The 14,741-nt window shown below is 42.9% G+C and overlaps 1 protein-coding gene across 1 annotated transcript; it reads right to left on the bottom strand.

The window, feature by feature from the left end:
• Window positions 1-1,491: 1,491 nt before the first annotated feature.
• On the bottom strand, window positions 1,492-8,956 carry LOC119333289. The gene is made up of 5 exons (XM_037606229.1): window positions 8,918-8,956; window positions 7,779-7,838; window positions 6,683-6,775; window positions 4,769-6,179; window positions 1,492-4,126 (listed from the first exon to the last, which is right to left on the bottom strand). Exons 1-4 carry the CDS (start codon window positions 8,954-8,956, stop codon window positions 4,773-4,775), a joined length of 1,599 nt encoding a protein of 532 aa, XP_037462126.1. The 3' UTR covers window positions 1,492-4,126; window positions 4,769-4,772.
• Between the last annotated feature and the right edge of the window lie 5,785 nt (window positions 8,957-14,741).

Genomic DNA, 14,741 nt, shown 5'->3' with positions numbered 1-14,741 from the left:
TGTTTGCGAATTCCTAAAAATTGTTTGCAAATTTTTAGAAAATGTTTAGAACATTTTAAAAATGTTTATTTATTCAAAAAATATTCATGAATTCAAAAAACGTTCATCAAAAACAAAAACTGTTTATGGATTTCAAAGGTTCTTCCCTATTTACAAAAAAAAGTCCGCCTATGCAAAAAATGTGTTCATGAGTTCAAAAAAAATATATGCAATTTCACCAATACGATAAATATTTTATGAATTTGATGAACAGATTTTTAAATTGAAAAATGTTCACCCTGATTTGAAATTTTTCTATGAATTTAAACTATGCACAATTTCAAAAGTATGATGAATTTTTTTAATTCAATAAATAAGCTTTGAATTCCAAAAAAAATTCCTGATTTGAAAAATTGTTCACCAATTTTAAAAAATGTGCCTGGAGTTTTGAAAATGTTCGTGAAATTTGGGAATAAAATAAAATATTTAAAAATTAAAATGAAGAAAAATATAAAAAGGAAAATTATATTAAAAGGAAAAATAATAAGAAAAACAAAAAATGTAGAAAGAAAGGAAATGAAAAAAAAAGTAGAAAAAAATTGCATGCATAACCAAAACAATTTGTCTAGGAAGGTTTTAGAACTTTCCCAAAACCAGAATGGATCTAGTTTCAACCGGCCCGGATTTTGTACGTAGCGGGTGCGGGGAGGTACGCGCCAGGTCGCTCGCGGGCGCGAGCGACCTGTGCACCAAATAGGAGAACACCATCTCGCTATAAGTGAGAAAATTGCATTCATGGCGGGCCTCCTTGGAACCTTCGTATCTGTTTTTTTTTAAACAACAAGCACGAATTGGTTTCCCTTCAAGAAACCGCCACAAAGTTTTGTTTTTTTTGGAAAGATCCAGCAAATTTGTTGGCTTGAGATTTAGCAGGTAGCAACGGAAGAATAACATGGGGTGGATCCGAAGATCAAAGAAAAAGAAAAGCATCGGCCCTATTGGCAAACCGTCACAAAGTTGCAACAGAATGCCAAAACAACGGAGATTAGCCCAAACCCGGGGCAAGCCTTCATATGTTAAGATCAGCTTAGTGTCACCATGCTACAAACCATGGACCAGACCAGAGTCGCCTAAAAAACTATGGACAAGCGTGTTTAGCTAGAGGCACCTTTACTAATCTGAAACGACCAACTGACCATAGCGCCAACGAGTGTGTCTTCGCCAATTCCCGCACCCGCGTTCACAAATCAATCGAAAGCGCTGATGGTTGCAGTTTTGTCCTCAGGACCCGAGACCAAGCGATCCAAAAGTCATCTCTTAATTTTTCTTGCTGCTAATAACAGGCAGGTGAAACCAACCAACTTGGTGACAGTAGTATATACTACTCCTATCTGTGTACATGTTGATTCAGTCTGCAGCCGACTAGCCGAGCATGCGTTTGGATTGTCAACTTACGCTGGGGCGATCTGATTACAGCTCCATCAAATCTGAAGAAAAAGGGACAAAAGATCATACAGCAGAGAAAATTGTCGACTCAGTATTCAAGATCATACAGCATATTCAAGATTTCACAAATTATCAGTACTTCGGCGATCCAAACATGAGCACCATTTAGGACTTCCACTCACCTCTTTCTACAGCTCTACAAACCTTTTTTGCTGCCTACCCTTCACCGTACAGCAGCAGCAGCAACAACAAAGAACAAGTCCCTCCAGCTGCATGCCGGTGCTGCTTATATTGTCCTTACGTTGGTTATCAGTTCCGTTGTGATCTTTCTGCCAAGATTGTACCTGTTTTAGCAACTCTAACTAATAATGAAGAAAAAAAAATTGACTTGACCTCCTAATATCAAAGTCACATTCTTAGGCAGGGAAATTCCACATTGATGTTAGACCTAATAACCGAAACATTGACATGGCCACCACCAAGCAAGGCAATGTAGATCATGTTGTTCTGTAGTCTAAGTGGTCAGTATGTGAGAACTCCAAGCTGTTGAAACCATGGTCGCTTTGAATTAAGAATGCTGATATGATTACGTACGGCTCTGTCAAACCTGAACAGACAAGATAGAAGTTTAGACACCAGAGAAGAAATATTGCATAATAGCGTTGTCACATTGGTAATATTGGTCTCAGCCGAATTTGAAAATATGTGACTGCGAACACCCGCTTCAGTGTGCTTAGACTGGAATGTGTAATACAAGTTTGAATACATAGCCAGACAGAGGCAAGACACCATAAAGAAACAAGACGTGGAAAACTTAAGTAATACAGAATTGGTACATTTGTGTTGTAGGAGTCCTCATACTACCTAGTATATATGCACCTAGCAGTATAACAAACTTCTAGCTTAAAAAGAGTAAAGAAACTCGAGGTATTGCTAGTGAGAACCAACATACTAGCTGCCGACTGCCATCCTAATAGTACATAAATAATGCACACAAGAAAAGAAAGAACACAAAACTGGGTGGTCTTTACAGAATTGCTAATGCACAATCACCTAATAACTACTTAAGTTTCAGTAATTAATAACCTTGTCACATTGGTAATCTTGATTACCGAATTCGAAACAAGTGACTGCAAACACTCGCTTTAGTGTGTTTAGAATTGTAGTTTGCACTCAGGCCAGTCAACATAAAGAAATGAGTCGTGAAGAACTTGAAGTGGTACCTCCATGTTACAGGACAGCACGAAATCATATACTACCCAGGCACCTAGCAGTATACCAAACTTCCAACTACAAAACATGGAGAGAAACTGGGGCATTGGTAGCAAGAATCAACGCACTAGCTGCTGTCAGCAATCCAAGTACAAAAATGAGTCCCCAAAAGGAAAGAAAAACAAAACTAGGTGCCCTCTCCAATTCATCTTACAGGATTGCTAATACATAATCGTATGAAAACTCCTTAAGTTTCAGTCAATCATCTCGACCAACATGATTTGTTTTGGGATAAGGAGAAAAACCATGATACTGGGACCTAGGACTGGTGGAGATTGACTGCAATAAATAAGAATTCTATTGCACACATATTTGAGAGTTTATGAGCTAAAAGGAACAAATTATATGTAACTAGGTAGAGGAAGATACATAATAGCATTATCACATTGGTAATATTTATCTAAACTGAATTCGAAACATGTGACTGCAGACACTCGCTCCAGTGTGCCTAGCATCGGAATTTAAATTAAAAGGTTGGAATACATAGCCAGACAGAGGCACATCAACATAAACGAGTCTTGAAAAACTTAATTCCATCCTGGCACAAACTGATGCACATAAAGGAACAAAAAGAAAACTGGTTGTCCCCTCAAATTCATCCTACAAAATTGCTAATACACAATCACCTGGAAACTCTTTAAGATTCATTCAATTATATCAAAACCAATAGGATATGCTCTCAGATTAGGACAACCATCATATCAAGATATCAGAGTGGTGGAGATTGACTGCAATAAAAAAGAATTTCAACTGCATAGTAGAGTTAATTGCAGAAAACTTGTTCACACAACCGACTGTGCTTGTCCAGTTGCGACTTGTCTGTCTGCAGGCAGTCGACAGACAAACAAGGCTTAAGTAAATTTGGAATTAAACCTGTAGGCTCTGGTAGGGTAAAATGGGAGTTCGATGTGCCAGAGTTTATTGCTGGTGATATCATGGGCGCTATGCACCAACTTGTTTCCTACTACTAATAAAGCTCTAGCTTCAAACTCAAAAAAAGAAAAATAGGGGCACTCCTTCACTTTCGATAGAATGCAAAGGCTTTTAATGGTTACAATCAACGTGTATTGTATTCATCCTCAACGAGATCATAACTCTAATAAATACTAGTTGAGAAAAAAATGGGACATGGAAATATGCCTCAGCTAGCTAGCTCAACCATAATTGTTGGTCGATTGAAACTGTTAAAGTTCATGATCACACTCACTCTTACGCTGGGACAGCAGCAGCCTCATTAACTGAAGCTACAAGCACCATAAAAACTAGAACAACATATACGTGAATATGTAGCTCAGGGTGTTGGCAGCGAGAAACAATACAATCACCTGACAACTCTAAGTTTCAGTCAATCATCTCAACCAATATGATTTGCTTGGAGATTCAGAGCACAACCATGATACTGAGGATCTAACAGTGGTGGAGACAATGACTGCAATAAAGAACAATTTCAGTTGCCCGTGATAAGCACTCCCTTCAATCTTATGAGGTTGATTCAGATAAAACAACATCGCAGGATAACAATTCAGTTGCCTGTGAGCACAAGCTCTTCTTATTTACAGCAGTGACTCAGGATCTTATTTGTGACCATACAGGTTTACCTCGAAACAACATCGCAAGATAAAATTATACATCTGAAGAAAAAGTGTACAAAATGGGCTGTCTTTGACTTGAGTGGATTTTCTCATGGTGAATCAATTCAAGGTAAACCAGAAATAAAGTTGTATTCCTTCCACTTTATCTTGATCATCAAAACTACTACTCTAAAATAACTATAATGACCTGGTATTTTTAGCGATTCCAGATTTCCATCAGGACTCACTCATGCATAAGCTACTTGTAGTGTACAAGATCATTTCTCCTACTAACCCCATTCTCTTTAAAAGGCGACCGGGACAAACAAGACAAGAAACACAATTATGTTCCCGAGCTTTCTAGTTTTCCATGAGCACAATAAATTAAACAGTACTAAAAAGACAGGAATTACCGATTGCCATAATGAGCATGAAGCAATAGACAAGTCATGTGATAATTATGAAGTGAAGGAGATACTTGGAAGCAATAGAAACTTTACCACTTCATATTCTCCTTGAAGACAACAATGATGGTGGGAAGTTGATATATGTGTATGTCTGATTAGAATAGTGCTGTTTCTCATAAACCCTCTGAAGCTGCAACGTCTTGATATCCATTGAGAAATATCCAACAAGGTGATTATTTAGGGATGATGCTTCTATCCTTGTCAAGAGCAAGTACCTCTGTGTTGCATCTCTGATACAATATTTGTAGCCAGAATCTAGTGAGATTGTCTTCTCCATCTGCCACTGGCTGGGACTCTCGCCTTTGGTCCGTGCAGTGGTATAGCTGAGACTGGATGCAAGTTCACCACGGAAACCAAAGATCCCGAGCCTGCCTTCCCCGGCCTCCACAATGGCTATACCTTCCTTGCTCCATTCTCCTGGTGGGAGGTCAGCAGCGGAGAACTCCATGTTCGTGGTGTCAAGCAAGAGCAACTTCTTCATCCCGAATTGCACCCAGTCCCAGTAGAAACAGCCATAAGCATAATGGCGCATGGGAATGAAAGGCTGGACCCTTGACATCTCCTCCATGTCGCCCTCGTCAAGGGCCAAATCACTCAAATCCTTGGATGCAGTAGCTCGCCATTGATCGTTGCTGGAAGAGAAGACAAAGGCAGCCAGGCTGGTTTTGCAATACGCCATCAAGATGACTCTGAATGTTGTGTCTCCAGCCGCTGCCTCCTCCTCGCCGAGGGGAACGAGGAAGCGCTTGCAGCAGGCTTCGGTTACCGGGGGGAACGGGTGCCCAAGCAAAGCAGCTAGGTCGTGAGGTAGCGGGGGGAGCAGGACGTAGCGCCGGTGCAAGGGGTCGCACACCGCGAGATCTCTGAAGACCGGGGGCTGCCCAAGTTTTCCGGTGCTGCGGGAGAGGAGGACGCGGCCGTCGCGGACGTCCTGCACGGTCCAGCGGCGGTGGTGGGGGAGGAAGGAGAAGGTGAAATCGGCACGGCGGGGGTGGAGGGTAGGGCTGGGTGGAAGCCGTCGCGGTCGAGGAATCCGAGGAGTGGCGGCGCGTGGAGGCAGCGGAAGCAGCGGAGGAAGGACCTGTCGGTGGAGATTCTGCGGAAGGTGGTGCAGACGGCGGAGGCGCGGGCGAGGTCTTGTGGGGTGGGCAGCCGGAGGAAGATCTCGGCGAGGAGCTGGTCGGGCATGTCCGGCATAGGCGACGGCGACGCCATTTTCTTGTTGCTGGTCGTCGCCATTGGATTGGAGTGGGGAACGTAACAGGGCAGAGGAAACCCTCGACGAGAAGGGGAAAGTGACGACATGGCCACATGGGTGGGGGCGTGGGGAGCGTGGGTCGAGTGATGATTTTTCTCTGCGCTGGGCTGCTGGCTGCCCACAGCCCAAATGTGGCTTCACCGGTAATGGCGGGCCCAGCAAGTACAAAGCTGAAAGTTTTTGAAACTAGTCCAGCATTATCGGCAGGTTGCCTCAAAAAAAAAAAGAGTCCAGGATTTATCTCTACGAACCTTCCCCATAAAACAAAATAGCTCCATGAACCTTCTTTGTTTGCGTGTGCGTTCAAAGGCCATATATTCTGTCTATTTGACATTTGACTGTTTTTCAATTCGAAAACAGTCAAATTTCCTGACCAATCAACACAGTACATCTGTATTAGCAGGAAAATCACCAAAAAAAACAGAAAAGAGCGCCTAAACGGGTCGGGTAAACATCTCACCCGGTTCGTCCTGGACAAACAAACCCCATCAGGGATCACATGGCACATGCCAGCAAGCTTGCAACGCACGCAGAGACCAAATCCCTCCACAAAACACGCCCCTCCCCCCTCAACCACTAGACAGATCTCACCTAACAGGGCTAGAACAAATCTGGGAGCCGCCCATGGGAGAGACGGTGTAAATCCCCATGTAAACTAGTCAATTTCTAGTGTAAATCCTAGAATTTACAGTGTAAATCTCCATGTAAACCCAGTCAATTTTCAGTGTAAATCCTAGAAAATTACAGTGTAAATCCCCATTTAAACTAGTCAAAATTCCATTCTAAAGTCACAGAAAATTACATTGTAAATCCCCATGTAAACTAGTCAAAAATTCCGGTGTAAATCCCAGAAAATTCCAGTGTAAATCCCCATTTAAACTAGTCAAAATTCCAGTGTAAAATCCTAGAAATTACAGTGTAAATCCACATGTAAACTAGTCAAAAATTCCAGTGTAAATCCCAGAAAATTACAGTGTAAATCCCCATGTAAACTAGTCTTGCACCTAGAAATTTGGTAAAAAAATCCCATAAATTCGAGAGTAAAGAAATGATGGAATTACATGAAAAGTATACACTGTTAAATCCCCATAAATTCCAGTGTAAGCATGTAGACAAAAGATGTAGTTACAGTGTAAATCATATAATTCCAGTGTAAATTCTAGGATTACAATGTAAATTCCAGTGAAAGCATGTAGACAAAAGATGTAATTTAGAGTGTAAATCATGTAATTCCACTGTAAGCATGTAGACAAAAGATGTAGTTACAGTGTAAAAAATCCCCATGCAAATCCAGTGTAAATCTAGTCAAAATCAAGTGTAAAATCTTAGAAAATTACAGTGTAAATCCCCATGTAACTAGTCTTGTACCTAGAAATTTCAAGTGTAGATTTCCCATAAATTCTAGAGTAAAGAAAATGGTGTAATTACATTGAAAGTACACTTTACAGAGTAAAAAATGCAGCAAAGACAAATGATGTACTTACAGTGTAAATTACATAGTAAATTAAACTGTAAATGCAGACTTACAGTGTATAACCCCCAGAAATTCCAGTGTGAAATTAAACATGTAAAAATCCAGTGCAAAACTAAGGGTTTTTACACTGTAAGTACCTAGTAAATCGCAGTGCAAAATCCTTAACAAAATACAGGGACTATCTGCTGCCCCTCTCCCAATAGAAAGAAGCATTTCAAAAAATACAGGGACAAAAACAGAACCATCACCCAAAGGTAAAAAAACGAAAAAATAAAAATAAAATGAAAAGTCCAAGATAAAGTAAAACGCACTTGATTAAGATAGAACTTCAAAAGAGCTTTGTCAAACCCTCCTTGATCACCAGATAATTCCTGCAAAAATATAAAAAAATAAGACAAACCAACATAAATAAATCAACCAACAACTAAAATAGAAATAAAAAATTACCAGAGACACAGGATAAGAACCATCTTCTGCAAAATCATTAGGCACGAAAGGTTCGGCTCCAGAATCTGCACTCTCTAAAGACAATACTAAAGGAACATCCCGACGAGAGGCTTTCCGTAGCTTACCCGTTTAAACCTATAAACAAGAAGGAGGACAAAAAGGAGAAAAGAAGTTAAATAACACTGAAAGGCATCCGATTAAAACATAAAAAACCACTGTAATCTAACTGACAAATACAATACTGAACCATAGAAACTATAGAGCAAAATTGGCGAAAAATAAAGTTAGCTGAAGCATTTGAAAAAGTCCTATAGTACCAATCCAAGTACAGAGAAATTGTTGGGTAAAACTACATTCAAACTACACTTTCAATCCACTGTAATTACACTAGGAGTCGGGGACAATTCACACTGGGATAAAATTACACTGTAAATAAATGTGTAGCTTACACTGTAAACTTGGGACAAATTACACTGTAAAAATTGGATACATTACACTGTAAGTGTAGGACAAATTACACTGTAAATTTGGGACAAATTACACTGTAAACATTGGGTACATTACACTGTAAGTGCAGGACAAATTACACTGTAAACTTGGTACAAATTACCCTAGGATTACACTATAAAAGTTGGCTAGAATACACTGAAAAGTTCTATACATGAAGGGGGGCATGTACATAATCCCCCAACTTCCTTCAGAAAATTACGCTGAATGCGCTGGCACAAATTACACTGAAATTAAACTCAAAAACACATGCCTGCTTGAACTCAAAACATCATACAAACATCTTAGGCACAAAAGCAAGCTACACAGCTGCATACCGCAGCAAGCATCAGGACATAATAGACCAGAACACAAAAATTCAGGGAATCACGCACCTACAGGGGGGGTCACATCTACATAATCCCCCAAACTACAACAACCCGTGGACAGGAGACAGGAAACAACCACCGCATCTGCAACTGCATCAGCGCCGCGGGGAGGTGCACAAATCACGCACCTCCACCTCCAGCAGGGAGTCAACCATAAAATCATGCATCTATTATGCATCTCCAACTACAGAACAGGTGCTCGGGAAGACACACAAATCACGCATCTCCAACTCCGGCAGGAAGTCAACAAAATCATGCGTCTACAACTACAAGCAGGTGCTCGACGGCACACACAAATCAGGCATCTCCACCTTCAACAGGGAGTCAACAACATCATGCATCTACAACTACAACAATGTGCGAGACGACAGGGATAACATGAACTCACCTAGATCTGGAACCAAACACAAGCAAAAAGCACACGGGCAGAGAGCGAAAGAGAGCGGGAGAGAGGAACAACCAAGCGCGACACCGGGGATCGAAGAAGAAAGGGAACCGAAATCAAAATCGACCGGCAAGAATCGCCATGGACGGAGAGAATCGCCTGCTGTGCTGCGCCGCTCGAGCTCGCCCTCAAGCTTATCGAAACAGAGCGTCCAGAATGGGGAAAGGGGAAAAGACACGCTCTCCCAAATTCAAACAAGACAAAAACCGAACAGAGCCGGGCTGGCGATAACGGGTGGACAGAAAACCGCGCCCGGTAAAAAAGCGGACCCGGAAAGGAACCCGAACAAAAAACAAAACCAGCACGAATCTCCACGTAAAAACGGACAGACAACAATTCGAATGAAGACGAATTGCAAAACACTCAGCTGTAAAATAGCAAATCCGTATATTTTACACAAAGACAACAAGAAGCTCTGGGTGCATACCTAGACAACAAGAATGGCAGGCACACCATCAGCAAGATGCATTTGTATAAGTAGTTTATTTTGTGAGAGAAAAAGATGAACGAGGGAAGGCCTTATTTGCAAATGTGAAGAGGGGTGTGGGTATCTTTTTACAAAATTGCCATAGTTTCCTTTCTATCCATCAGATATAAATCGGACGGTCCATATTGCAGGATGGCAGGCACACCATCATCACCAACTATGTTTTTTATAAGAGTAGATATAAGACAATCACAAATATAACATGGAGACCATTTGCTTTTCTTTATCTATGATTGTTGTGTTTCAATATGTTCAGGCTGCGCCACAGAGACGTTGCCTTTGATTTGCACATTTTTATAGTTTGTGTGCATTACCAACGGATGGAAGGAGGGAGGAAACTCGCCAACAAGGAAGATGGTCGGATATGTATGTCATCCAGGCCAAGGTGGTAGACATAGAAGAAATGGTAGGAAGGATCACAAAATCATTCAGTGGTTGCAAGTAAAGCCCTCGACATGTAGATTTTAAGAATTGTTTTTTCCGTCCATATATTTGCTTTTTGCTCAACAGAAAATAAATTTTGATTTGTCCATCAAGGTACAAATTTCCGTAGATGCATGAGCCATAAGAGAAGATCCATGGGAAGAGGTTTCGAGTTTAATTCGGGATGTATGTGCTTACTCAAATGTTGGAGCGTTTGGTTTGTGTACAAAGGCGAAGATAGTGCTTATTTCCTTGTAAGGCACGCAAACGTTCTTATCCATGCTATATTTTATATGTCTCAGATTTTGGGTACACGCTTTGCAATATTCCTTTTTTAAACAAGAATATTCCATATTTCCATTGCTTGAAAAAACTCATCTCTCTTGACAACTGAACTAATTAAGGCTAAGGCTGGATTTGATGAGTAGCAAACCTTCACGCCCACACAAAGAGGCCGAGAAAATCGATAGTGCTGCTGGAAATACGGACACCTATATATCACTTGTCAATGTATGATATGTGTCGAAAATGTGTGGAGGAAGCGTGTGTAGACCATGAATCGTCGTTGTTAACTCCATCGTCGTTGATGTGCACCATCCATGCAGGGGCGGAGCCAGGCCGGTAGCAGGCCCCGGGCCGCGTTGAAGAACTGTTACCGGATTTGGGCCTCACATCTTAGTAATGCTCCAGTCACCAAAGGAGTAGGGCCTCATGCCCCGGGCCTAGGCCCTGGGGGCCTGGGGCCTGTCTCCGCCCCTGCATCCATGTCAATTCATTAAGTCTTGAGTAGATAGTGACGCGAGAGGGTGCGGTAATAAAAGAACAACAATAACGTTCTGAACAAACAAAAGAACAATTTATATGAGAAAAATGAATGAAAGGAAGCGTATAAAAATGAGTGTGTCTAGGGCACATCTAGATGTGCTCTAGTTATTGCACATCTAAGTGAGTGAATCAAGCATAAAGAGAAAAAGAAAAAAGAGAAAGAAAATATTCACATGAATCTCAATGTAAGATCAATGACATATGACTTAGATGTGCAATACTTATGGCACATCTAGATGTGCTTTAGCAAAACTGTATAAAAATATATTATTTGTCATCGTCTAATCACTACAAAAAAGACATATCCGTGACATTTTGGGCCGAACGAAAAAAAATTATGTCATACTTCTATGACGATAATTATGACAAAACCCAGTATCATCATAGATGTGGTGGGCTCCTACTTCTATGACAAAAAATCATGACAGAAAATAGGCTTTTCGTCCTGGACGGGCTGGAGACGCAGCTGCATGACATTCTTTGGGTCGTCCATGACGGAAAAAACCGTGGTAGAAGCGAGGGCGAGAAAATTTTTGGGGAGTTCCCAGTTACGGTGGGAGGTCGGGGGCCGAGCGATGCGCGCTTCTCTCGTACACGTACGTGCGTGTGTGCAAGGCGTTGGCTCTAACTGAACCCGAGCGAGGCGTTGGGCTCTAACTGAACCCGAGCGATTGCACTGCAGGCTACGCGTTATTGAACCCGAGCGATCGATCGATGGCTGTTAACTGAACCCGATCGAGCAATTCCTTCGCTACTGCTGCTAACTGAAGCCGATCGATGCTGCCTCTGGATGAACAGTGAGCGTTGCGGGGGGGTGGATGAACAGGACCCCGTGGTGTTGCCTCTGGATGAACAGGACCCCGATCGATCGAGCCGGTTGGGGCTGGATGAACAGGATTCCGTGGAGGGCTGGATGAACAGGACCACCCCGTGGAGGGCAGGATGAACAGTAGACGGTGGAGGGCAGAATGAACAGTAGCCCGTGGAGGGGTGGTTGAACAGGAGCCCGTGGAGAGGGCTGGTTGAACAGTAGCCGGTGGAGTAGCGCGCGGTGGAGGCTAGATAAGCATGAGCCCGTGGATGAACAGTCGCACGTGGAGGCTGGAGGAGGTCGACGGTGGATGAACAGTAGCTCGTGGAGGCTGGAGGGGGTCAATGGTGGAGATGAACAGTATCCCGTGGAGTCCCGTTTTGCGGTACGCCACACCCCTCCCGATGAACAGGACCCCCTTTCGACCGTAGCGCTCCAACACAAGTCCGTTTTGTCCGTTTTGCGGTACGCCACACCCCTCCCGATCAACAGGACCCCCGTTTCGACCATAGGAGGTCCGTTTCCTCTGTTTTGCGGTACGCCAGACCCCTCCCGATGAACAGGATCCCGTTTCGAACGTGGCCGGTCGAACACAAGGCCGTTTCCTCCGTTCTGTGGTACGCCAGGCCTCGTTTCCATCGCATGTTCCGTCCAAGCCCTCCCGATGAACACGACGCATTCCGTTGCCTTCCCATGAACACGACGCATTCCGTTGCCTCCCCATGAACACGACGCATTCCGTTGCCTCCTCATGAACACGACGACGACGCTGTTTCTTCGTTCTGACCCAGCCATGTACACGAGCTCTGGCCGTACGTATGCGCGACTAGGCGTTTGAGACCCCGCATGTATGTAAACATACATGACCGTATTTTCTTTCTTGCACCCTAGCCGCCTCTATTACGACACGTGCGCGCCTCTACATCCACCAGTATATATGTACGTACACGTTCGCGATCAGAATGACAACGCTACGTACACTTCGACCAGGTGGGTCCCGACTGTCAGGCACTTCCTTGCGTGCGAAGATGTAGCTGGTGGGTCCCAGCAGTCAAGGGGGCGAAATACGGTGGCCCGTTGATACGTCCATTTTGCATCATGCTTTTATATCGATATTTATTGAATTATGGACTGTTATTTCACTTTATGTCACAATACTTATGGCTATTCTCTCTTATTTTACAAGGTTTACATAAGGAGGGAGAATGCCGGTAGCTGGAATTCTGGGCTGGAAAAGGAGCAAATATTAGAGACCTATTCTGCGCAACTCCAAAAGTCCTGAAACTCCACGGAACATCTGAAAAGAAATAAAGAAAAATCATCGCCAAAGATAAAGGCCAGGGGGCCCACACCCTGCTCACGAGGGTGGGGGGCGCCCCCCCTAGGGCGCGCCCCTCTACCTCGTGGGCCCCCTGGTGGCTCTCCGACGTCCATCTTCTCCTATATGAGGTCTTTCGATGAGAAAAAAACAAGGAGGAACTTTTCAGGACGAGACTCCGCCGCCATGAGGCGGAACCTTGGTGGATCCAATCTAGAGCTCCGGCAGAGCTGTTCTGCCGGGGAGACTTCCCTCCGGGAGGGGGGAATCATCACCATCGTCATCACCAATGCTCCTCTCATCAGGAGAGGGCAATCTCCATCAACATCTTCACCAGCACCATCTCATCTCCAAACCCTAGTTCATCTCTTGCATCCAATTCTTGTCTCAAAGTCCGGGATTGGTGCTAGTAGGTTGCTAGTAGTGTTGATTACTCCTTGTAGTTGATGCTAATTGGTTTAATTGGTGGAACATCATATGTTCAGATCCTATATGCATATTATTACCCCTCTGATTATGAATATGCTTTGTGAGTAATTACGTCCGTTCCTGAGGACAAGGGACAAGTCTTGCTATGAGTAGTCACGTGAATTTGATATTCGTTTGATATTTTGATAAGATGTATGTTGTCTAGCCTCTAGTGGTGTTATGTGAACGTCGACTACATAACACTTCACCATTATTTGGGCCTAGAGGAAGGCATTGGGAAGTAATAAGTAGATGATGGGTTGCTAGAGTGACAGAAGCTTAAACCCTAGTTTATGCGTTGCTTCGTAAGGGGCTGATTTGGATCCACATGTTTCATGCTATGGTTAGGTTTACCTTAATACTTTTGTTGTAGTTGCGGATGCTTGCAATAGAGGTTAATCATAAGTGGAATGCTTGTTCAAGTAAGAACATCACCCAAGCACCGGTCCACCCACATATCAAATTATCAAAGTATCAAACGCGAATCATATGAACGTGATGAAAACTAGCTTGACGATATTCACATGTGTCCTCGGGAGCGCTACTCCTATTATAAGAGTTTGTTCCGGCTTGTCCTTTGCTATAAAAGGATTGGGCCACCTTGTTGCACTTTATTTACTTTTGTTACTTGTTGCTCGTTACAATTTATCCCGTCACAAAACTATCTGTTACCACTTATTTCAGTACTTGCAGAGAATACCTTGCTGAAAACCGCTTATCATTTCCTTCTGCTCCTCGTTGGGTTCGACACTCTTACTTATCGAAGGGACTACGATAGATCCCCTATACTTGTGGGTCATCAAGACTTTTTTCTGGCGCCGTTGCCGGGGAGTGTAGCGCTTTTGGTAGGTGGAATTTGGTAAGGAAAAATTTATATAGTGTGCTGAAATTTACTGTCACTTGTTACTATGGAAAGTAATTCTCTGAGGGGCTTGTTCGGGGTATCTTCACCCCGTCCAGTAGAGCAAAGAGTTGCTCCTCAACCTACTGAACCTATTAAAAATGAAACTCCTTTTGAATTTCCTTCGGGTATAATGGAAAAACTGCTAGCTAACCCTTTTACAGGAGATGGAACAAAGCATCCTGATGAGCACTTAATATATGTGGATGAAGTTTGTGGATTATTTAAGCTTGCAGGTATACCCGATGATGTTGCTAAGAAGAAGGTCTTCCCT

The sequence above is a fragment of the Triticum dicoccoides genome, chromosome 7A (genome assembly GCF_002162155.2).
Source record: "Triticum dicoccoides isolate Atlit2015 ecotype Zavitan chromosome 7A, WEW_v2.0, whole genome shotgun sequence".
Taxonomy (NCBI): domain Eukaryota; kingdom Viridiplantae; phylum Streptophyta; class Magnoliopsida; order Poales; family Poaceae; genus Triticum; species Triticum dicoccoides.
The sequence above is the reverse complement of the archived record's forward strand: the minus strand, read 5'-3'. Positions and strand labels throughout refer to the sequence as shown.